Source organism: Centruroides vittatus, unplaced genomic scaffold, assembly GCF_030686945.1.
Source record: "Centruroides vittatus isolate TY-2023 unplaced genomic scaffold, ASM3068694v2 contig_1057, whole genome shotgun sequence".
Taxonomy (NCBI): Eukaryota; Metazoa; Arthropoda; class Arachnida; order Scorpiones; family Buthidae; genus Centruroides; species Centruroides vittatus.
Window position 1 is genome coordinate 1315737 of NW_027120684.1, and position 26107 is coordinate 1341843.

The 26107-nt window shown below is 31.1% G+C and overlaps 1 protein-coding gene across 3 annotated transcripts in view; it reads left to right on the forward strand.

The window, feature by feature from the left end:
* The window catches only part of LOC136972272 (phospholipid-transporting ATPase VA), a 95178-nt gene that overhangs the window by 44662 nt on the left and 24409 nt on the right, over positions 1–26107 (forward strand). For all 3 annotated transcript variants that reach the window (XM_067266846.1, XM_067266833.1, XM_067266840.1), the window contains exons 3-8: positions 9891–10095; positions 16747–16832; positions 20752–20858; positions 22401–22532; positions 24438–24565; positions 24781–25042. In XM_067266846.1, the coding sequence (XP_067122947.1) occupies positions 9891–10095; positions 16747–16832; positions 20752–20858; positions 22401–22532; positions 24438–24565; positions 24781–25042 (920 nt within the window). The remainder of the gene's footprint in view (positions 1–9890; positions 10096–16746; positions 16833–20751; positions 20859–22400; positions 22533–24437; positions 24566–24780; positions 25043–26107) is intronic.

Below are 26107 nucleotides of genomic sequence, written 5' to 3' on the forward strand. Positions count from 1 at the left end.
ACCATATAAAGGAAAAAGTCAGTAAATTAATGTCACTCAATTTTATTTGATAAATACAACAAAGGAAGGCAATGATAATGTAAGTCAAAGTGATTTTCTAATGTGTCCAAAAGAAATAACTGAATTAAATACTTGACTAATATTGCTGTAAATGATATAGGTGCTCATTTTTTCTTAAAATTTTGTAAAATTTCAAGTGAAGTTTTTTTATAATAGCATGATTATGAATATTGCATTGTTGAAAAAATTACCTTCAAGGCAATAGAACAATAAGCTAAGGCAAATAAACAAAGTTCAAAAATTTTTAACGTTGATGGTTAAATAGAACAGTCAGATGAAATGTAGTTTTTCCTTTTCAGGAATAGTTGTTAACATCAATAATTGTCATTAGTGGTGCCTTGAGGTTACTCAATATTTTAAAAGTTTTAACTCTAATAAACTAATGAGATTTCTCTTAAATCATTAAAAACAATTATTAAAATAATAACTTATAGTTATTTTAATATATACACAGTTCATTTAATTTTAGACTCAATTTTAACATGTATAACTAAACTTAATTGTTTGGCTTGCTTTTAGAAATTAAATATTTTAAACTGGATTTCAATATTAAAAACATGTGTGAACTTTTATTCAGGAAAGTTTTTTGAAATAAATTTCTTTCAGCTAAATCAATAATTAACATCTTGATCTTGATGTCAAGTTATTTTTATTGTGTCTCCCATCACAATATGACACTGTATTGACTGCTGACTATTAATAATAGAAACTCTGACTTTTGTGTGAAAGTCATAAAATTGGCTTTAGTATTGCTTTGTTTATTAAGAAAGTGAAATACTTTTTCTCCAAGAACAACAGATTTTCATTGTTAAGCATTATTTCACCAGTCACTCTTATGCATGTGTTGCAGATGAGTTTAATCAGAAATAGCCAGATTTTGCAATTCTTGTGATTATTTTTTAGTATTTGTCACTGTATTTCATTTGATTTCTAAAGAATTGTGGCCCCCACAATTGCCAGATTTGTCACCCCAGATTTTTCTTGCTGGAGGGCATCTCAAAAGAAACTATAAAAATATATATAAAAAATAAAAATATAAAAATAATCCACATGCAATAGATGAACTAAAGAAGAACATTATAATGGTGATTGCCAGCATCAGTTTTTGGATGCTCCACTAGGTGACATAAACATGATAAAAAGAGCTCATGCCTGTACTCATGAACAAGGAGGCCATTTCAAACATATGTTGTAATTACATGATTTGGTTTTGCTTTTCTTAAAGATCAGATTATAAACTTTGTTTTTACTACCTTCTATATTATTGTACATTAACCTCACAAATAAAATTGATTCTTAACATACATGTGCATGACTTTTCAATCATTCTGTATTAAAACTCAAACATCTGTAATTTGTATTAACAAATTAACTGTATATTTTTAAAAATTATTGGAATTTATTGTTTCATTTTCAATTATTGAAAAATAAAATGAAGTATTGCTTTCAGACAAATATAGAAATGGTAAAATATTACGGAGTCTGAATATTTTAATCACAATTAGGAACACATTTTGCCTTATCATCACATTGCAACAACATGATTCAAATAAAAAACAGTGAAAGACTTTTTACTGTTCTTTAATCACAATTATGCATACATTTTGCCTTATCATCACATTGCAACAACATGATTCAAATAAAAAACAGTGAAAGACTTTTCACTGTTCTTTAATCACAATTATGCACACATTTTGCCTTATCATCACATTGCAACAACATGATTCAAATAAAAAAACAGTGAAAAACTTTTCTTTCTAATGTTTTCATGAAGAAAAAAACAATAGAACCTGTTTAATAAAATTGTATTCTTAAGCTATAAAACCAAACTTTCAATGTTTTGTGAGCTTCCTGACTGATGCTATAAGATTTTCCAAATGATCTACTAAATTTTTATTGGGCTAAATTATAGTTACTTTAATGATTAAAAAGAAAGCAATTTGGCTTACAAGCAGATGGTTAAGCTGTCATCTCTTAATGAATATAATAATTAGAAATAAATTTTATTTTTAATTTAAATTTAGAATATTCTGGAAATAAAAATTGGTCTGTTGTGGAACTCGAATCCACCAACTCCTGATAGTTGTAGGGCTGTGTTGCTAGTTATACTTCCCACCAGACCTCTTTCTGATCTTCACTTCCAGTATAATCTAGATATTACCATACTCAGGGCCGGATTATTGAATAGGCAAAGTAGACAAATGTCTAGGGCCCGTAATTCGGAGGGGCCCGGCTTCAGTGCAGAAGATTTCTCTGTTTCGATTTCGAAACTCGAATCGAAATTCAATAGGACAGAAAAGGCTGTATTTAACAATTCTTACTAAGCTCCGCTCGACTAGCCTTACCTAAAAAAAAAAAAAAAGTCAACAGCCACCTGTGCATCAGAAGTAATGTACGCCACGGGATCTCTCGCGCCATCTACAAATATTACTATGGCCGCGCCTTGTGGTAGTACTGATATACGGATGGTTATGATTTATTTTCTAAATCTACACTTATACGTCCCGACATTGCATATTCGATATAGCATTCAAGTTGCTCGAGTGCGAAGATATTACAATTCAATAGTGTTTTATAAAAGAGTTAAAAAGTTATGTGTGACACCACGATATCCGCACCGGGTGTCACCCATGCTAGCTACACTAATGTCACGTTATATAAGATTTGTTTAGATGCAACTTATTTAAATGGGGCCCCAATTTAAATTTTGTCTAGGGCCCGCTAGAGGCTTAATCCGGCGCTGACCATACTGATTAATCATAGCACTGACTGGGGGCAACATTAGCACCCACGACACTCTATTATCTAGATTATATTATAAATTAATGGCTCTGAAAATAAAATATCAGACTGGCATTTTGGTGGTATAAGTAGCAATGCAACTGTACAGCAAACAGGAGTTGGGGATTAGAGTCTCATTCCAGGCTAATTTTCTCTTCTAGAATATTTTAAATTTAAATTAAAAATTAAATTTGTTTCTAATTATTATATATATAAAGAGATGGAGCTTAACTAACTACCTCTAGGCCAAATTGCTTTTTTTTTATCATTAAAGTAACCATAATTTAGCCTAAATTAAAAATCCAGCAGATTGTTTGGGAATTCAATATATTTGGTTGGTTTGTTGTTTATATATATATCAGACATGGGCAAATGCAGCTCTTTTTGAGTTACATGTGGCTCTTGCTGAAAGTGTTGATTTCTGCTTTTTATTATTATTTTTACTATTTTATTTTCACAATTTTGTGAAAATATGTTTATTAAAAAATTCAATATTTGTTTTATATTACTTTTATATCAGGTGTGGCCAAACTTTTATCCCTTAGGGGCTACTTTTCGGTAAAATATAGTCTGCGGGCGACTATGAATATGGACAAACAATTTTAGGGTTTTTCATAGATATTTTAATAAATAATTAATAATGATAAATAAATAATGATAAGTTTTTATTTATTTTTGGCCTGTACTTGGTTTATTCATTTTAAAATAATAGGGATAAATATTAATAACATTTAAAACAATAATTAGTAAACTAACATACCTGCTTCTGTTCGCTGTATGAATAAATAAATAAAACTAAAATTGAAAGTAAATTCAAGTGCACAAACAAGGAGTAACAAGTGGTTTGAAGCCAGGGGCTGTCACGTTACTGTCTGACACATGCCCCTCGATGTGGGTTCCTGTCCGTGGTGAGGGGACCTCCCAGAGATGGTTTAGAAACTCCTTTTTACCATCCCTGGGATCTGAACGCCCACCCACGTGTTTGCCGTGCGTGGTGTCCCGTATGCCGGAAAGGGGGATCCTGGTAGTTGAGGGGCAACATAACGTCCCCAACACACTGCTTTGGCCCCTGCTTCGGATAAACGGGAGGCTCAAATCAGGCTCCGTTTGAGTCAATCGGCTGGTCGGTGAGTCATTCTTGACCTCGGCTGGGAGTCAACCGATCGATGCAGACCGGGCGGACACGTCAGGCAAGATGTGCTCTTCTTGACTGCATTGTGAGGGTATAGCTCCTGGGAAACCCTGGTGTGACGGTCTATGGGAGTCTCCCATGTGACGGCATCCCCTTGTTGGACCCCATGGTGGGTGGGGTCACTAGGAGCTGAATAGTTATTTTTAAACATGGATTCATCAAAAGCAAAAACCACAAGCACCATTGCATCACAACCAAAGGAGGTCAGTTCCTCCAACCAACCAATTTATCTCATAGTACATAGTACTACTGAAAAACCGATGTCTAAGTGTTCCCCTTTCCTAATTCAAAAGTTGTTTGAATCAACTATTGGACATTTAAAGAAAATACAAAAATTGAGGTCAGGGGACCTACTGATAGAAGCAGCCTCCTCTCAACAGTCAGCAAAGCTTTTGAAAATGACATCTCTAGGAGACATAACAGTCACCATCACACCACACGCAAGTTTGAACTCATCACGTGGTGTGATATCTGAGGTCGATCTGATGTCTGAAGATGAATCAGATATCCAGATCGGTCTTTCAGATCAAGGTGTCACTGCTGTCCGACGCATCTCCATTCGTCGTGATGGCAAGTTGATACCAACTAAACATCTCATTCTCACTTTTGGAAAGCCAACATTACCATCATTTGTTACTGCAGGATATCTGCGCTGTCCAGTTCGACCATATGTTCCAAACCCACTGCGCTGCTTCAAATGCCAGCGGTTTGGACATTCTCAAACATCCTGCAGAGGAAAGAGCGTATGTGCACAGTGTGGAAGTGAAGGTCACCAGAGTGCTGAGTGTACCAATACTCCATGCTGTGTGAATTGCAAAGATGCCCATCCTGCCTACTCCCGGAAATGCCCTGCATGGCAGAGAGAGAAAGAAATCCAACGAGTGAAAACAGTTAGCAACATACCTTACCCAGAGGCTCGGCGCATGGTCACTTCAAGTGCACCATTGAAACAGAAGACATTCGCAGCTGTTTTGAAATCCACAAAGACATGTGCAGTTCAAACGAATATTTCAGTTTCTCCGAAAGAATCTCTCACTTGCCATGCGAAATGTCTACTGATCCCATCAAAAGAAACACAAGAAAAAGAGAATTTAAAAGCAAAAGCACCCCTACTTAAAACAGGGGTCACAACAAGAAACCTGGGTTCTAAGAAGGCAAGTAAGAACCCACTAAACAAACAGAGAGTGAAAGCAGCTCTCTCTAAATCTAAAAAATCAGAGGCTCAATCTATGAGTGAGTTCTCTGATATCTCTGATGAAGAGAATAATATGGAGGTGCCACAACCAACCTCACCTCCAAAAGGAAAATCCTCTGTGAAATTGAAGAGGGACACTTTTGCGAAGAATGCTGCCTCAAACACATAATGGATAACAAAATAATCCAATGGAACTGTCGTGGTTTCCGCAACAACTTTTCTGACATTAAACACTTGACATTATCTACCTCATCTCTCTGTGTGGCACTCCAGGAAACCCATCTGAAACCTGGAGAAAATATTTCTTTAAAAGGATTCAATCTTTATCGTAAGGATGACGATAGCCACAACCGTGCCAGCGGAGGTGTGGCTATACTGGTTTCAAACCGCATCCCGTCCTTACCGGTACAAATAACAACAGAGCTGCAAGCTGTGGCAGTCAGAATTTCAATTGGCGTTACTGTCACAGTTTGTTCCATATACTTGCCACCAGATGTCAGAATCGATGAAGATGAATTGGATGCCTTGGTTGAACAACTGCCGACTCCATTCCTTTTACTCGGTGATTTCAATGGCCACAACCCAATGTGGGGCAGTCCCGACATAAACCGTCGAGGCAGGGCCATTGAGAGATTTATAGGCAATCACCAACTGTATTTATTTAATACTGGAGAAGTGACATACTTCCACGCCCCAACAAGAACATTTACTGCCATTGATTTGACATTAGCTAGTCCAAATCTGTTTTCAGCGTTTACATGGAAGGTTGGATGTAATCCACTTTCCAGCGACCACTTCCCAATATTTTTAGAATATCGAGGCAGAGAAAGCTGTGAAACAGCCCGTCCACCACGCTGGAAATTTGAAACGGCAGATTGGCCTACATTTTCCTCTTTGGCTAACATCACTGAGGAAATGGTCAATACTGCCGATATCAATGATGCAGTAGAAGTTGTCACATCGAGTATTATTCAGGCAGCCGAAAAAACAATGGGGAAAACGTCAACCAGATATCCAAAACATCCGAAACCATGGTGGGATCAGAATTGTGAGGTAGCATTTAAAAAACAAAAGAAAGCATGGGGGATCTTCAGAAGATACCCCACTGCTGAGAATTTGATAGCTTTTAAAAAAGCAAAGGCAAATGCCAGAAAAATAAGGAGGCAAAGCCAAAGGGATTCTTGGAGGAAGTATGTATCTAGCATAACATCTTCCACCAGCTCAAAAGCGGTCTGGGATAAAATCCATAAAATTAACGGGAAATATGCTTCTCACTCTCTGTCCATGCTGGAAAATAATGGCACAATAATCAGTGACATAAAAGGTATTGCTGATTGTTTGGGTGAAACATTTTCGTCCTCATCCAGCAATATTATGTATACAAAGGATTTTCAGGCTTACAAAGTGCAATCTGAAAAACAATATCTAAACTTCCACTCTCCATCTAATGAGGAATATAATGTGCCATTCAGCAGAATAGAACTATGTACAGCAATCTCTCGCTCGGGGAATACTGCTGTAGGCCCGGATAAAATCCACTACAGCATGATTAAAAATCTATCAGACAATTCCCTCAGTAATCTTCTGAATCTGTTTAACAGAATATGGACAGAACATACTTTTCCAGACTCTTGGAGGCTATCTATCATCATTCCCATACCCAAGCCAGGTAAAGACCACAAGAATCCCTCTAATTATAGACCAATTTCTCTGACTAGTTGTCTCTGCAAACTTTTCGAGAGAATGGTAAACAGACGCCTGATGTTCCTCTTAGAGGAAAAGAACTACTTTTCACCACATCAGAGTGGATTCCGTAGGAACAGAAGTACCACAGACAATTTAGTAATTCTTGAAACATCTATACGCGAAGCGTTTGTTAGACGGCAGCACTTAGTGTCTGTGTTTTTTGATATAGAGAAGGCCTACGATCGCTGCTGGCGATACGGTATACTCCGTGATCTGCACAAATTCGGATTGCGGGGTAATTTGCCAATTTTTATAAAAAACTTCCTGCAGAATCGTAGATTCCAAGTCAGGATGGGCAACACTTTTTCTAGGCCTTTCACACAAGAAGAAGGTGTTCCTCAAGGTTGTATTTTGAGTGTGACTCTGTTCCTAGTAAAAATTAACAGCATAGCTAAGTGTCTTCCTCCCAGTGTGAAACACACTCTGTATGTGGATGACTTTCAGATCTCCTGCCAGTCTAGTAACATGGGTTTCATCGAGAGACAGCTGCAAACCTCGCTAAACCGCATAGACAATTGGTCCAAGATCAATGGTTTTACTTTTAATGCAGAGAAGACCTCCTGTATCCACTTTTGCCGAAGGCGTGGTTTGCACCTGGACCCGGAAATTCACCTAAATGGGGTTAAAATCCCAATAGTCAATGAGGCAAAGTTTTTGGGTGTTGTGTTTGACCAAAAACTGACGTTCTTATCACACTTGCGCAATTTGAAGAGTAGATGTTTAAAATCTCTGAACCTTTTAAAGGTACTGTGCTGCTCATCCTGGGGAGCAGACAAATGTTTGATGCTTAGGATATATAGAGCCCTCGTTCGCTCTAAGCTGGACTATGGAAGCGTTGTCTATGGCTCTACGCGAGAATCTACTCTTCGGATGCTGGATCCAATCCACCATCAAGCATTGCGTTTGTGCACTGGTGCATTTCGAACTTCTCCTGTTCAAAGTTTGTACGTGGATGCTTATGAGCCTCCACTATCTCTCAGGAGAGAGCAGTTGTCTCTGTTCTATTATATTAAGCAGAAATCTCAGATTAAATCTTCAGTTGATTGTATAGTATCAGATACTCAGCTGATAAGATTATTTGCAGCCCGCCCAAGTAGTGTCCCTACATTCAGCATAAGAATGGAGAATGTCAGCAGCACGATTGACCTGGATATGGGCAACATTTCACAGCCTGAGCTTTATAGTATATCACCTTGGTCAACTCCTGTGATAAATGTCGATCTTAGCTTAAAGCAATTTCCTAAGGAATCCACCCCAGATTACATGTATAGACAGTACTTTGCTGAAATTCGACATCGTGACAGGAATTTAATTCCTATATACACTGATGGGTCTAAATCGGATGATTACGTTGGGTCAGCCTTTGTCTGTCAGAATGAAATTGTGGCAGAACAAATCGCACCAAATTCCTCCATTTTTACTGCGGAGTTGCAGGCTATTTATTTAGCCTTAAAGTATATAAATAGGAAAGGTCATCGTTGCTGCATGATTTACACTGACTCAGTTAGTGCACTTCAGGCTTTGATCTCGTATGAACCTAGTTCTCACTCCATAGTGATTAAAATTCGTAAGCTGATTTGCCATCTTTTTGCGAGGAATTTCTCTATAAAATTTTGTTGGGTCCCAGGCCATGTAGGTATAAGAGGAAATGAAGAAGCTGACGCAGCTGCAAAGTCAGCAAGTCCTTCTCAGCATACAATGCATATTGAAGGAGGTGACTTGAAGCTAGTTGTTAAAAAACGACTAGAGGAGAGATGGCAAAATGTGTGGAACGCACAAGTCCACAATAAACTACACGAGATCAAACCTGTGATAGAAAATTGGACACAGAAGAAACCTTACGACAGGAGATCCGAGGTCATCCTTACTCGTTTGAGAATTGGACACACTCGACTGACTCATCAATACCTTCTGACGGGTGATGACCAGCCTGTGTGTCAGTATTGCAATTGTACTGTAAGCGTTAAGCACATACTGAGCAATTGCACTGCTTCTGCAAGGATTCGTAGGCAGCATTTTGGAAATGCAAGTTTTAAAGAGATTTTGGGCCAGAGGCCAAATGTTGATAAATTACTGAACTTTCTAAAAGTTACAAATATTTATAAACAGATTTAGTTGTTTGTTTATTTTATATTTACACCTTGTTACTATATACATTTTAATTGTTATTTATTTGTTATCGGTTCTATGTTTTTTGTTTTTTGTTTTGTTTTGTTTTTTTCTTTCTCTGTTGTTTTATTTTGTTCTATTTTATTCTATTTATTATTGTTATTTATTTATGTATTTATTTATACCATGTGTTGTGGCGCAGCTTGGCCTGTGTTGCCTTTGTGCCAAAAAACTATTACCAACCAACCAACCAACCTGACACATGATTTTGCGCCATTTTATGCGATTGCCATTTATATGCGCATGCGTCGCGACTTCAATTAATTTAAAAGTTAACATTCATTTGCATTGTTCATCGGGATAAATACAAACAGTATGGGTACGTTGCACAGACAGTCTATTATTGTAAGAATAAATTATCCAATTAAGATTTTTAAACATTAATTTAAATGAAAGTAAATTCTTCAACTTTAGCTTCGCGGGCTACTTTCAAAACCCTTGCGGTTGACCGGTCGACCACGGTCTACGTGTTGGCCATCCCTGTTTTATATTATATAATAAAATCACGGTACAGAACTGTGGTACAGAATAAAAAAGTACAGAACTGCGGCTCCCATGCATTTTGCAAAACCTACATTTCGGCTCCCACTGAGCTCTTGCCTGTCCACCCCTGATATATATAGTTAAAAGATTTTTGATGCTTTTTCTATGCTATTGTTCAATATAATGTAATTTATTATTTAATAATGAGAATTATTTTTATAGATTTTGTAACTATTATATTTATATTTTAAATAATATTTTTAGGAATGCTGGACGCTACATTAAAACACTATGGAAAAATGTACATGTTGGAGATATTGTGCATTTATCTTGCAATGAGATAATTCCTGCAGATATTTTATTGTTAAGATCAAGTGATCCTCAGGGTCTGTGTTACATTGAAACTGCAAATATTGATGGTGAAAGTAACCTAAAACAAAGACAAGTTATTAGGGATTTAACTTCTCAGGTAATATATTATAAAAATATTTTTTAATGAAATAATAGTACTGTTAGAGAAATATCTGTAGTACTTTGAGAGAAAATAATATAAAGTTAATTAATAATAAATAACCAAAATTCTCATTATAGTAAATGTGCTTATAAAAATAAAATGATAAGAGTGTAGGAATTGAATCATCAATAAACACTACCAACAAAAAATTTATTATACCTCTGGCATCAAAATAGGTGATTCTTATAGAAAAAAGCTCTCAATTTCAAAAATCATCTTCAAATATTCCTAACATACAAGAATCAAAAGATATAGACATCTTTTTGTAATGCTGCACATAAAGAATAGCATATGGATCAAGCATATCCCTAGAAAAATCAATTTAACATGATTTTATTTCATTATTTACACTGTTTTGAACATTGTAAGATATATCAGAATGAGAATCCACACTTTTATGTGGAATTCAGATCTTATTTCAATCACACAGGCTATCAAAATCCTTCCACCAAAAGCAGCTGTTTTGCAAGCTGAATATGAATTTTACTCATGCTAATATTCATTTATTTCTAAGTTTTATAATATGTAATAAAATGAAATAGGAAAATGTAAATGAACTAATTAAAAGATGCAGCATTTGTCTTTTTGACTATTAACAAATGAGTGAAGGGCAGATTTCTACTTTGATTGACTAAGCTGACTATATATGATGTTTCAAATAGCAAAATAGTCTAATTATTTAATAAAAATTGCCGGGACCAATATGGCTTTACAGAAAAATATTTCTATTCGACTATACATACATAGATGAGTCTAGCTGATTTGTCCCTTCACACGCTGTATGAAGCAATAATAGTTCCACCGGCAAAGTCGACCTTTCTTTGTAGGCTATCATTCGCCGCAAAATGTAAAATAGTTAAAAAGTCCTCTAGCGGTGGCACAGCATAATTAAAATTTAAAAATTTTATTAAATGTAATTTTTAAGTTTTAATTATGCTGTGCCACCGCTAGAGGACTTTTTAACTATTTTACATTTTGCGGCGAATGATAGCCTACAAAGAAAGGTCGACTTTGCCAGTGGAACTATTATTGCCTCGTACAGCGTGTGAAGGGACAAATCAGCTAGACTCATCTATGTATGTATAGTCGAATAGAAATATTTTTCTGTAATAGTCTAATTATTGTTGCAATAGATTATTATTGAATTCTGGTGATAAATTTAATCTGTTGAGTGTAAATGAAGAATTATTTTATTAAAGAAAAAATCATCAATTTTTTGTATATTCTGAAAAGTTATGGTTTTGTGATGTGGTGGTTTCTCAAATATATGGTTAAATTTTAGAACAAGCTCTGTAAATATGACTGAAGACTTCCAGAACATTTTGAAATGTGTGAAAACAAATTTGAAAGGCAGTAGACCATGGAGTAGATTTGATATTGTTAAATTGACACTGTTCAAATGTTTTCTTTCATTTATTTTATATGCATTATTCATTTTGTAACTTCCCAACTTCTAGAATAAATTCATTTTCTTATTCTGAATTTTTAGTTTACACACCTTTAGTTGATCAATTTAATATTAATAATTTTTAGTATATTTCTGTTGACATTCTTCTTTGTAAAGATGATTGTTGCTCATTTATATATAGATATTTGTTACTAACATTTTTTATGTACCATGTTTCAAAAAGTTAAGAGAGAATCTTTTGTAGATGTTTGAAAAATGTAGACAATAAAAAGAATGAACTATGCCTAAAATAATATTTTAATACATTTTAATAATAGTGAGGTTGAGGCCGAAGTTTTAAACGCAAAAACGTGTATGTCGGATGTTTGGCGTCGCTTTCCCATAAGCCTAGAAGTTTGACAATGGCGTTTGGAAAGTCAGTGGAATCATGCTCAACATTTCAAACACCATTGTCAAACTTCTAGGCTTACAGGAAAGTGGCATCAAACGTCCGACGTACGTGTTTTTGTGTTTAAAACTTTGGCCTCAACTTCGCTAATAATTTAATATTTTTACTTTTAAATTGACCAATATATGACAAAAAATAATTTTTCAATATTCAAATATTAAGAAGCAGAATATAAATAATGATAAATATAAGAAATTGCTTTATTGGAGTTTATGTTACATTATTAATATAGTGTAAAACTAGCTCCAATGAAGTAGTTTTTTACATTTATCATAATTTTTTTCAGAAAGTTGTTTTTCACTTAGTTCCATAGCCAGGAGTAAATTTTTGGGGGTTAGAAGAGCAATTTAACAAACTGTATATATTAAATTGCTCTTCTAACCCCAATAATATTTAATGGGATCAGGCAGCTAATATCAAAACAACGACGAATAGACACGTGATGAGGCATCTGGAGAGGTTGGAAATCTTCAAGTGAGGACTGGTTGTATAAACCAGCGGTCCCCAACCTTTTTATCGCCGTGGACCGGTCAACGTTTGATAATTTTACCGCGGCCCGCTGAGGGGGGGAAACGTTGATTGTTTGTATTTTAGATTGTTTTGATTTAATAATTTTAATTTAATTGTATTTAAACATGCCTTCAAAATAAAATACAGTTACACCAAAAAATGAATATAAAGTAATTTAACATTTTAACTCACGGTTTTAGGTGACGTCTCTCAGTTCCCGGTTAACCTCTCGTCCATTGAAAGTCGCACAAACCCGAGAGAAATACACCACAGTAAATAAAATGGAAATAATTTAAAGTTCCTTAGGTGGCCTGGTACCATTTGATCCACAGACTGGTACCGGTCTGTGGATCAAATGGTACTGGTGGACTGGGGGTTGGGGACCACTGGTATAAACCATAGAGACACGGACATGTTATCTACTGCTTGGAGATTGTTTTACAATAATAAATAATTTTATCAATGTTATATCTTATATTTATTCTTTTTCATTATTCTTGACCATATTTATGTCATTTATTTTTTATTTATATTTAGTCCACAAGGACAACTTCTGTTAATTTTTATATTTGTTCCATAATCGTTTTGTGTTCTATTTTTAATGTTCTGTCTTCTGTAACTGACAAAAAGATTGTTTAAAACAATTGAAAACATTTATATGCTATTAAATTCTTGCTGGATTGACAAAGGTGTAATTTTTTGTAAGTTAGAAGAGCAAGGTGAAAAATTTGATTGTGTTTTTTTTTCCAACCAGCACTAGTGTTATTAGTTATAGTCCAAGTGTTAAAAAGTAAATATATAAAAAAACACATCTTTTCATACATTTTCAGCACTTCTTTATACTGTAGTTCTAACGAATGTTTTCGGCTTGATTTACAGGTCTTCTTTATGTTAGAAGCCATTATAACTAGAAGGAGTACTGCAATACTATTGTTACACTTAGTAGGCATTGCAGTATTGTGTCAGATCACTTGTTGGTGACATTTAGCAAAAATTCTTATTTATTGTGGCTGCATGCAACTTGAGAGCGTGCGATCGATGTGCAAAGGAAAACAACACCATTGCAATACACAGTAACCAGTGTCTCGTTATGTCCAGTTATAACAGTTGCATGCATCACATGCATCTGTTAATAACTAAATAGTTTAAGTCTAAGAAAATTTATCTATAGCTTTCTGCCAGTCCATGAAATTTATCTATAGCTTTCTGCCAGTTTTTCCTATTTTTGCTGGTCCATGGGTGTGAAAAGGTTGAAGAATGCTGATCTATAGGAAGTGCTGTTTCAAAATCAGCTGTGGCAGAGGTGTAGCTAGGGGGGTGGTGGGGGCGGCCTGCCCCGGGTGTCACCCCTTTAGGGGTGACACCCGAGTAGGCCTGTACCTAAAAAAAGAAAAAGGTCAACGGCTTGCCTCCCCATGACAGTTTCTTCGCTATGAAGAGATGCCACAAGAGCTCACACCAGCTGAAAATCTTACTATGATTTATTCTATAAATCTAAACTCATATGTTGCGACATTGCATACTCAATATAGCGTTCAAGTTGCTCAAGTGTGAAGATATTACAATTCAACAGTGTTTTATAAAAGAGTTAAAAAGGGTGACACCACGATATCTGCACGGGGTGTCACCTATGCTAGCTACGTCACTGAGCTGTGCTTCAATGACATCATCACAAAAACTCTAATACTTTGTGATAGGAATCAATAACATCCACTACTCTCCTATTCATTTAAATTGAAATTAACAGTAATGAGCAAAAGTTTATTTAATTGACATTAGCCTTCAGAGTAATATTTGACATATTTGGATGCATATTGAAGGAATAATAATTTTTATTCAAAAATTATTATTTCTTTTTTATTTAAAATTTTTTCAAATTTTATTATTTAAAATTATTATTTACCATCTGGCAATTTTCTACAATTGAATTAGAATGATTTTTGATTCTAACTTCAGAGAAAGGACTTTTTATATAAATGAAAGTTTAACCATTTTATGAAGGATTATAAACAAATATTCTGATTTGTATATGTTTGAAACTGAATCCCTGACTTTTTATCAATCTATTGTATTTGAGATGCTGTCTTTCTTACTATAGTCTGTTTACTTCCATATTCATTAGTCAGACAAATCAAGAACAAATTGTTATGATAATTGCCAACAATATTTCAGCTTCATCATCATTAGCAGCAATGTTGTAGCTGACCGTATACATCAGTAATCTTATATACAATTTTATTTGTTTTTCTTCTATTAAATTTATAATTTTACTTGGTATAGTTTGGCCCAAGAAGCTTTAAGCTATTAAACTATACAACCAAACTCATTAGCAGTGAAGTTATATATAGCAGTATTTTAGAGAGACTGGAAACTGGTAAGTCAGTTATAGCCAATATTGAATGAATTCTGCATTATGTTAATATTGTATAGTTTTCTATGAATGTAATTAAATATGTGCTTCATTAACTTAATTTAATAAGATTTACCAGAATTATTAAACAATTAATAAGTATTTCATTTGCAATGCAGAAGTAGGTTGTGTAGTTTTATTCATGAAATTAATTTAGAATTTTCTAGGAATAGAATAATGGAATAACAACATGATAATTAATATGTCTCACTATTAGTTTAATCTTATTAATCAAATTAGTAAGTCTAGTATAGATAAAATGGAATAACAGTTAGAAATCACAAATGTTTTTCATGTAAATACAAATCATTTAATAAATTTCCAAACAAAATATTGAAAAGAATTTCCTTTTAAAAAATCAAATGACCATCATTGTTTAATTTGAGTTAATAATGATAAACAATTACAAAATAGTAAAGAACATCATTTTGAATGCTAAAATTATTAAATGATTTTATATTTTAAAAATATTAGTACTTTAAAATATAAATTCTATTACAGTAGTTATTTATTTGTTCCATACAATTTAACTTTCATAGGCTTAATCTTTTATTAAAATCTGATTATTTAATAGTGGAATACAGTTTCAATGAAAATCTAATTCAGTGATCTCAACCTTTTTTTCATCACGGTACATTTTTAATAATTTAAAAATTTGGCAGCACACACGGTTACCTCTGTAAGTACCACAGGACACCCATGACGTCATAACAGTGATTTTTAAACGTAGTTGGTTATTTAGGTAACATTTTCTGAATGCCTTAATAACTACTGGCAGTTACTGGTAACACCGGTTACAATTTACAAACGCACCCTAGGAAGGTAGAACCGATTGAACTATTTGTCTGTCGTCGCTTATGTATGGGTATTCGCAGTGATGGCACACTTCAAAAATCTTGTGGCACACTAAAGTGCCATTGCACAGTGGTTGAGAGTCACTGATCTAATTAAACGATTAAATAATTTGTTTTTATTTTTAAAATTGTTACATTTTTCAGTAAAATATTTTTCAGTCTTTTTTATTTTATTGTTTTAAAGAGAGTTGGAGAATTTAAAATTAAAAATACCTTTGAAATCTCAAAAAAGTTTAAAAAATATAGATATATTTACTCATTTATGTTATTTCTATAATTAAATAAAGTTAGAGAATTGGATATCTTTTATTTTATTTTTGTTTATGATACTCTTATTAATTCGGTATAAAATGATTGTTTTAATATAATGATGTCCTATTATCAAAATAATTATTTATATAGATTTTTTGTGTTGCTCAATACAAACGAAGTTTTGTTTCTATGTGTTTTATTTTTTATGGATTTGGATAATAAAATAATGACTTAAATAATACACGTAAGTAATGAACTCTGATAACATAAATTCTTAAAAGAAAAATTTTATAAAAGACTTTTGTTTACTTATGAAAATTTGAAATTAAAGCATGTTCATGTTTTCTCTGCAGATGGAGATTTAGTTGACTTAATTTTATTCAAACATTTTTAAATATTCAAAAGTTTATCAAACATATTATTGCATTATATGCTTGAAAAATTGGAAGAGCTAGAATAATCTTTGTCTTCTATAGTTTTGATATACAGTATTAATTACATTCACATATGTATATAGTTTTGTATTTTTCATATGTTTACATAATTTTTCATTTTGATTTTAATTTCTTAATCTTAGAAGAATTTACAGTTTTATTATTTATAAATTTCATTATGTATTTGAATTTTAATAATAATTTAGTGAATTCAGTTTAATTTTTAATAGCTTTTTTGTAAACTTAAAATTATTTAGCATTTTAAATAATGTTCATTATTTTTCTTACAGAATGCTAATTTTCATCCAACTGATTTTAATAGAATAATTGAATGTGATTCTCCAAATAATAAAATATACAAATTTCATGGATGTGTGTAAGTATTGATTTAGTTAACTATTAGAATTGGTTTAGAATGAGTTATTTATTGAATTTTAAAATATTTAATATTGCCTATTTAGAAGACAAAAATTTTCAAAATTGATCTAAAAGTTAAAGCTAGGACATTTCACTTTTATAAATAGCTAAATCTTTGCTTTATTGGAGAGCAAATAAAAATAAATGAACACAGTTAAAATATGTCAGGTCCTTTTGGCACAGCTTATATTTTCATTTTCAATTTTATTTTCTTATATATCAATTTTGCATATTTCTATTTATGGAAACATTAATCTCCTTTAACATCTACTCTACTATTCATAGTGCAGTTATCGTTCTGTTTTTTCTAAATCTATGTTTTCTTTCAATCTAATCCTTAACCCTCTTGTTGTTTATCCTACATAATATTTCATATTCTTTCATTTCTCTTCCATCATTACCATAAAAATTCCCATTCTCTCATATATTTTTCTCTTATTCTTCTCACTTCTCTGCTTAATAAATACTGTAGCATTTCTGTAAAAGCTATTCAATTCATTACTCTTTCTAAAGTTTTATAAAAGTTTTGGTCCCCAAGGGTCAACATGACACATTGGAATTATTCAAATTCCTTCTCTTCTTACGTCAAAATTTGTTAATGATCATTACTGTTATTTTCAAATTATATTAGAATTCCATTGTAAAGTAAATTTTAAATTTATATATATACAAATTCTGTATTTCTGATGATGCTTTAGATAATTCAAAGTAAAATTATTTGAATGTGCATATACTGTTAATACACTGCCAACTGCCGTAAATAATCGGGCTAACTTTTGGATATAAATGATTAAAGATTAGAAATAAATTTGGCACTTGAGGTAGGTGTTAGGCGCCATCTCTTATTAAAATTAATAATTTAAATAGTTTACATTAAACTGGAAGAAAAGAATCAGCCTGAAGCGGGACTCAAACCCGCAACTCCCTCTTACCGTGTGGTCTTGTTGCCATTTATGCTACCCGGACCTTTGGTCTAATCTCCCCTTCCAGCATATATAAGCCAAATGTATTGGCTTTGTAAGATTTATTTCCGTTTCTTTCAACAGAAAAAGTTTACATCTGGATTGAACCGGACTACAAATAAAATACAAGCTTTTGCGACAAAAATTACTTCTTTCCCGACACGTATATAAATACATAAAGACTATTATAAATACCATATACGATCCTGTAGTTTTCGCGACAAAAATTACTTCTTTCCTGACACGAATATAATTACATAAAGACTATTAAAAATACCGTATACAATCCTGTACATGGGCGAGACCGTCGATGTGCTACCTTCGCTTCTCCGTGCTCCGAAAAAGAAAGATCCTGTTCCGTCGGCCTTGCCGCTATTTATATGTCCTGTCCCCCTTGCGGAGTTAATCGTCCCCTCCGGGTCTAACGGACGATGGACCGTTAGGGAAAGCAACAAACAAAGGGCATTGTCTGTTAAGGGACAAACATGGTGAACAATCGCCACAGCTTAATGTTATCGGGTTTAGTATGATGTTTATTTGCATATATTGTTATTTTTTAAAATTTATTTTATATCATTAAACTGTATATAGGGTAGTAACAAGTCTTTTCCCAGCCAATTATTTCAAAAACTAATAGGGAATCACTGTAGACTTTTTGTTGATGTGTACTATACTAAATGATAGTATGACTTTCTAGTAATTTCAGTTCCAAATGAAAATAGAGTAACATTATCAATCACCAAGTTGTGGCATGTGAAAAATAGGTACTGTTACCTTTTAGTGCATTTTGAAATATCAACTGGGACCTTGAAAGATTGTCAAATAGAACAGGTAAATAAATGCTTTGCCAAACAATATGCAAGGGGTACAGTGCATCTCTGCATAACACAAATGCAATATAGGAGTGATTGAATGTGCAATCAGATTTAGGTTAGCTGTGATATGGATTAAAAAATGTTCTGATTTAATAGAAAATATCAAATTTCACTAAATAAAACATACAAAATGCTACAAATGTTTGTACTTGCTGTTTATTGCACATACTGAAAATGACTACTTTACTTTCCACAACAATGCACACATGTATCTTTTCAACAACTTTTTGCATGGCTATCAACATGTCATTGGTAATGGCAGTACAATAATACCCTGAACTTACGATAGGTGGGACCGAGCGATAACTGCGTAAGTCGAATTTGCATAAGTTGGGTATAATTTCGCATATAAATACATACAAATTATTTTTAATTGGGGCAGGAGACTAAAGAAAACAATAATTTAGAAAAAAATGTTTAATAAAATCTCAGATAATACATATGATATAACAAATTATATTATTAAAATCGTAAACCAAAGTTATTTTGATGTAGAAGGCTTCATAAAATCTAACAAATTCGTCTGATGGCTCAAAGATTGTTTTTTCTCCACAAAATTTCTTCGTAGCATGCTAATAATTTTTTTTATTTCTCATTTTGTAGAAGAAATGCTCTCTGCGTTGGAGTTTATATTTTCTAAAATTTGTAATCCCTTCTCATTTTTGTATCGAAGTCTTTAATAATGTTAACTTTACATTCCAAAGATAAAGTTTTTCTTTTCTTGTTTGATGCAGAAGAATCAGTTCTACTTCGTTTAGAGGACATAGTAGAGTCTCTCAAGTCTCCGTAGATATAACAAACACAGAAATAAATAACACAAAATAAATTGTAGCTATGCGTCGATTCCGTGCGACATGTCCGAACGTGTAAGCTGAACAATAGTGTAGGGAGGAGTGAGTAATCAAGAGTTGCATGGCACTCAAACAAAAGACGAATTGACGAGATTTAAAAATCGCGTAACTCCGGGTTCACATGAGTCGGGGTAGCGTAAATCGAGGTATTACTGTACCTGCAGCCAGAATGCATTGTTACACATCATTTGCATTAAATGGCTGTATTTCCTAAACCTTTAACTTCAGAAAATATCCATGGCTGTAAAACCTTGGAGATGTTACTAACCAGTTCACTGGCTTATTCCAACCTACCCACTGCTCTGGAATTGACACTCATCCAATGCTGCACTGCAAGAGTGTTTGTGCAGTGATATCTCAGAATTCACTGAATGGTGACAATATGTATTTTTTTCACATGCTAGTACTTTGTAATTGATAATGTTGCTCTATTTTCATTTGGAGCTGAGATTATAACAGCCCTTCTTCAGAGAGAGAATTCACATTGTTATTTAATGCCCAACATAATATATATTAGCAAAAGGTCTACAGGTACAGTACCTATTAGTTTTTGAAATAATTGCCACAAAGAGACTTTTGTTACCACTTTGCACATTCTCATCTTAATTTATGTTAATCAATTATAGATAATGTATATTTTTTCTTCTAATTTATTTTAATTTTGACACATATAATGTGTCAAAATGATATTATTGAAATTGACCCTGATGATGGTCTATGAATAGATTGAAAACATTTGAGTTTTAATAATAATCTGTTGCTTGTTTGATGTATTTTAAGTTTAAGTGGATCAAATGATTGTTTCAGATAAGTCTATATGGAGGCACTGGCCAAAAGTATACAGGAAAATGGTTCTTTGAATGGTTAAAGTGCCCTCTAAACAGGAATTTTTTCTGAAATGTAAACATAATGGAATGTTCCCAAGGCCCAACTACAGAATAATTTTTCCATTAGTATGTAGTTTCTTGTTACTCAAGGTTTGGAGATTCTACCTCAATAAATAAATTCATATTACTAAAGCCAAGAAGTTCTAATCTAAGTCTGGAAATAGACCAAATAATAATCTGTTGCTTGTTTGATGTTGTGTTGAAGTTAAATATTCTCATGTTTATGTACCTACATTCATTTGCTATTTTTAATTTAATTATAATAATAATTTTAGTTTTTAAATAATTGTTTTATTGTTTCAGAGTATCACCAGATGGTTGCAGAATAGCAGTAACAAAAGAAAATTTAGTTTTGAGAGATTGCGTTTTAAAAAATACTGATTTTATAGAAGGAATTGTTTTATATACAGGTAAAATTGATATATTTATTAATTTGGTATTTTATCTTTAATTCTTTAATAAATAACATTTATTTTCAGAAGTAGTACTAAAATACCAGAAAAAAATTTTTATTAATAAAATTAATGCAACATTATATTCCAAGCATTACTTAATGTATGAATATTGCAAGTTACTTTAAATTCTACATCTTAATTTTAAAAAAAAAATGATGGTTGTATTTACATAATAACAGTGCTAAATAAAAATGTGAACTTCATGAATTTATATTAGCTAAAATTGTAAAATTAATTGAAATTCTTGGTTTTAGATTTAAATGATGACTAAAATGTCTTAAAATTAGTTATTTTTTTGTATTTTGATCTAAAAATCTATAATTTTGAAAAAATATTTTAAGTTTCGAGATAGCATTTATTTGAGGACAGACATTTTCAGAATTTATTAAATAAGATTTTAAAATTTCATTCTTTACTTTAAAAAGTAGAATTTTAAATTTTGTTTTCTTAGAATGCATGTAATTGGATTATAAATTTATTTTAATAATTTAATGGTGGCTTTTGAAGAAAGAGTGATGAATATATAACTTAAATTTTTAGTTAATAAAGTTTTCAAATATATAAACAACATACAATTAAATAAGGATGGCATTTGTAATATAATTTAAAGGTTTATGAAAAATGATGTTTATATGCAGTAAACAAATTTTTTATTACATATGTAAGCATCTCAAACTCAATGTTATTAGTTAATGCCAAGTGAAACCATAACACATTGGACTATTTTTTGGCTACAGTAATAATGAAATTTTTAGTCATTTGTTACTAGAGGTAAACATTTGATGCCATCTCTTATTAAATATAATAAATTAATATTTAATAAATAATTTAGAATATTCTGGAAGAATCGGCCTAGAGTGGGACTCTAACTGAGCTCTTGCTTACCATATGAATGCATTGCCAGTGCAACAATTATGAGTAGCATAACCGACAACCCATAAACCTTCATAAACCCATAAACAAAATTTAAATGAAAATCTAAGATATAAATTCCATATTTAAAATCTATATCAAAATTTTTAAATCCTAAGATAAATTAACAATATTTTTAATTATTATGCATTTTTAATTTTACAAAATACAGAAATATAATGTAAATTAATTATGCAAAAAATATGCTATAAAATAATTTTAATGATTTACATGATTCAGATATTGTAATATCTGAATAATTATAAATCACAATTTTCAAGTAAACTAAATTAGATTTCTTTTTTAACAAGTTAATAAATATTTAAATAATTTTTTTAAGTAACTATTCCATTGTAATTTACTGTATTTAATATATCAAATAATGAATATTTTATGATTCGTATAATATCTGAAAAAGTTTAAACATGTAATTAGATAAAACATTAAATAGAAATAATATTTAGCTAATAACATCAGTTTTGTTGAATAAAATTATGAAAAACTTTCAATATAAATTTTAAAATTTTACTAGTGATTTCTGAATTTTAATAAAATAATAATTTATGAATAATATTTTAAAATTAGGACATGAAACGAAAGCTATGCTTAATAATGGAGGTCCAAGATATAAAAGGAGTAAATTGGAAAAACTAATGAATAAACATATTTTAGGCTGTATTGGAATTTTAGTTGTTTTATGTTTAATCGGTGCCATTGGTAAGTAAAATTTATACTTATAATTAATTAAGTTGTTTGTATATCAAAATGATGTCTTAGTACACAAACATAGAGAATTATCATTCATACTATGATACAGAATATCTTTGTGTGTTGTGTACATAGACAGATATAGATACTGTAATTGTTAATTATACAAATTAGAAATAACAAAATTAGGACTTCTAAAATTTAGTAAAAACTTAATATCAATGAAAAATTTAATTAAAACTAATTTAATTATAACTTATTTGCAATGACATTGTTGTCATTATAAATACATTCTTGCTGCCATAAGCCCCATTCTCAAATTGAAATGGATATAAGTGTCAGCCAACAGGAATTTGAGGACTGTCAAAAAATGCTTCAAGATGGGCGTGAAAAAATTAGTTGTACAAACATTACTTCATCTGCTATTACTAGTTTATCTGAAAAAGAAAATTAAAATTTTTATTTTTTGTTTTTATGACTAGATCACATGCCTTCAACTTTTATCAGAATGGAAGTTTTTCTCTTATTTGAACAGTTATCCTATTATAATATCAATATTTTTAAGATACAGCAGAAACATTACCATCTTCTGCATCTGTTCAGCATTGATTTAGCCAAATGATTGTCAGATTAAATCTGGTTATTTTACTGCTATTATTTTAAATTAAATTTTAAATAATTTGGTACTAGAAGTAGGCATTAGGTGCCATCTCATATTAAGTTTAATAATTATAATTAAATTAATATTAACAAATAATTTAGAATATTCTGGAAGAAAAGAATCAACCTGGAGTAGGACTGGAACCCCCAAACTTCCACTTATCCTGCAAATGAGTTGCCACTTACGCTATCCAGACTTTTGCCCAATCTTCTTTTCAGTTACTTATGCTGACTGGAGACACCTTCAGCACCCATGTTCTATAATTGCCTACTATTGCACTCAGCTAACCATGTTTTAGCAGCAATGGACAGATAATGGGTCCAAGAAGAAACAGAATGTCAGATACGTTTGAATTCATGTCAGTATTTAATATACTGACATGAATTACTGATATGAATGAATGAGTTTATTACTAATAAACAATAAAAATGGTGATAAATTTATAATTTGCATGTTGGGATATTGTTATCCTTTTATTAATATAAGTTTATATCTCCAGTAATGCTCTAACTCCTGAGCTGATGGATGGAGTGATAGGTTATTACTGTTGATGGTAAGGCCTGTTTGAAGAAAAGAACTTGAACACCTAGACAAAAAAGGCCTCTCTCGTGTGAGATTGGTACACGGAGAGCCAAAGGAAAAGAAATTTAGGAGATTATCCTTAATTTTGAATGGAGGATTAAAAAAAGTTAGCCCAGTCAGTGGAGACCTCAGCAACAGTCAGCTTGTTGAGGACTTGGTTTAGAAGATGATTCAGACAAGAATGTTGAGAGAGAGAGGGCATCATTGTAGACTTGGGATTCCCAACAAATTAACAGAACTATATGAACGCTATGTGAAATAGTGGTAGAATACTATTTTACATTTCATTCATAAAATAAATTCAAGTGTTTTTCTCTTTTAATGTGCTAAACTTGTTGTTCAGATTATTCCAGTTTTTGATAAAATATAAATACAAAATTAAATATATCTGAAAATTTTTTTGTAACTTATTAAAAATGATAGGCAAAAAATATTTTCAAATAGATACAGTTTATTTATTTATTTGTCCTTATTAAATTTTACGTAGTGATAAATGTGTTGTATACAATAAAGAAATTTTCTTTTATCAGCCAAAGTGGTGGTTATATTATTTATTTAATTAATTTTTTCAGACCATTTGGCCTCCTTTTATTGAAACATAACTTTATATTTAGTGTCCTCTAATTTTGAAATATATAAATAGAAGCTAACCTTAAGAATTTTATTTTCAGGTTATGGACTTTGGATAAATTCATATATTAATATCAAGCAAGTTCCATTTATTCCTAATAACTATACCAGTTCCTCACCAGTTGCTCAGGGTGCATATTCTATTTTCACTTTCATTATTATTTTGCAGGTAATTTTATTCAATTATTATCTATTTATTTAATTGTCTTATTAAATTTGATTTAAATAAGAAATATTGAAATTTGCATTTTGTGATTTCATATTTAAAAAATTTCATTGTTTATTTATTATAAATTTTTAATTTCAATATTTATTAATAAAATTATTTTTTAATAAATTTTTTAAAAATTTAATTCTGAAATTTTTATATCTAATTTTTTGTAGGTCATTATTCCGTTATCTCTGTATGTAACAATAGAAATCATTAAGCTTGGACAAATATATTTTATTCACGAAGATGTTGAACTTTATGATGAAATATCAAATAAAAGAGTAGAATGCCGAGCATTGAATATACCTGAAGAATTAGGTCAAGTACAGTATGTATTTTCTGATAAGACTGGTACTCTTACAGAAAATTGTATGATTTTTCGTCGATGTACTATTGGAGGAATAGATTATAACCATCATCCAACTAATGTAAAAGGTTGTCACATATTTTTCCCCAAATAATAATATTTTAATTTTTGCTATATTTTGATTTTATTTTTTTTTTAAAGTATTTCACTTTTTACCTTTTTTTATATTTTGAAAATAATAGAAGAAAAAAATGTTTCTATTATAGCATTTAAGTTTCATTAGTAACTTTTTAAATTTTTTTTAATATGAAAAATCTTTATTTTAAATAATTAAAGTTGATTTTCAGTGTCAAATAAATTATTTAAATATTTTAAAAAATATCTAATTAGTTACTTATCCTCAATGATTTTGATTTTCTATTTTTTTTTTTAATAATATTTTTTAGTTTTTATCTTTCTTCATTTCATTTCTATAGTCTGAAATAATTATGATTGTAACCTATTGACTTTTAATATTAAAATTTAAAAAATACATAGACAATTAAATATACATCAATATTTAATCTTTTCATTTGTTAATAATTTAAATATTAAAATTTTTTTAATTTTGTAGAATTTTTATTATTCAAATTTAATGTTGTTTGAAATCGTAAACAGTATTTTGAATTTTAAAGAGTTTAAAATCTTTAGGTTGCATTATATCAGGTTTATAAGAAATTATGATTAATGTAGGGATTGTGTTTCTGGAATACATTTAAATTAAGATAAACTGTCCTATGGAAATATATTAAATTTTTAGGAATAAATTCTATTACTTTATTTACCAACACAATATGTAAACAAAATCTATATCGTGATGCATACAAGTTTTAGACTTCAAACTATTAAGTTATAGCTAATAAATTTTTATATTGAAGACTTTTAAATTAAAATATTTGCATTTCATAATGGGATTTTAAACAGCTTATTTATTTAAAATTTTTGTTTGAATATATCAACATGGTTGGTGGATTATTAATTTTTTGTTTGCTTTTAATAAAGAATTCAAATAAACTTAAATAAAAAAAAAAAAATGATAGCAATCCTGAAATTATTTATTTAATTTGTATTAAATGTATCCAAAATCTTGGTTGCTAATGATTTTGGATACATTAGGTCAACAGAATCTTGGGTTAGTTATTACTAATACATTT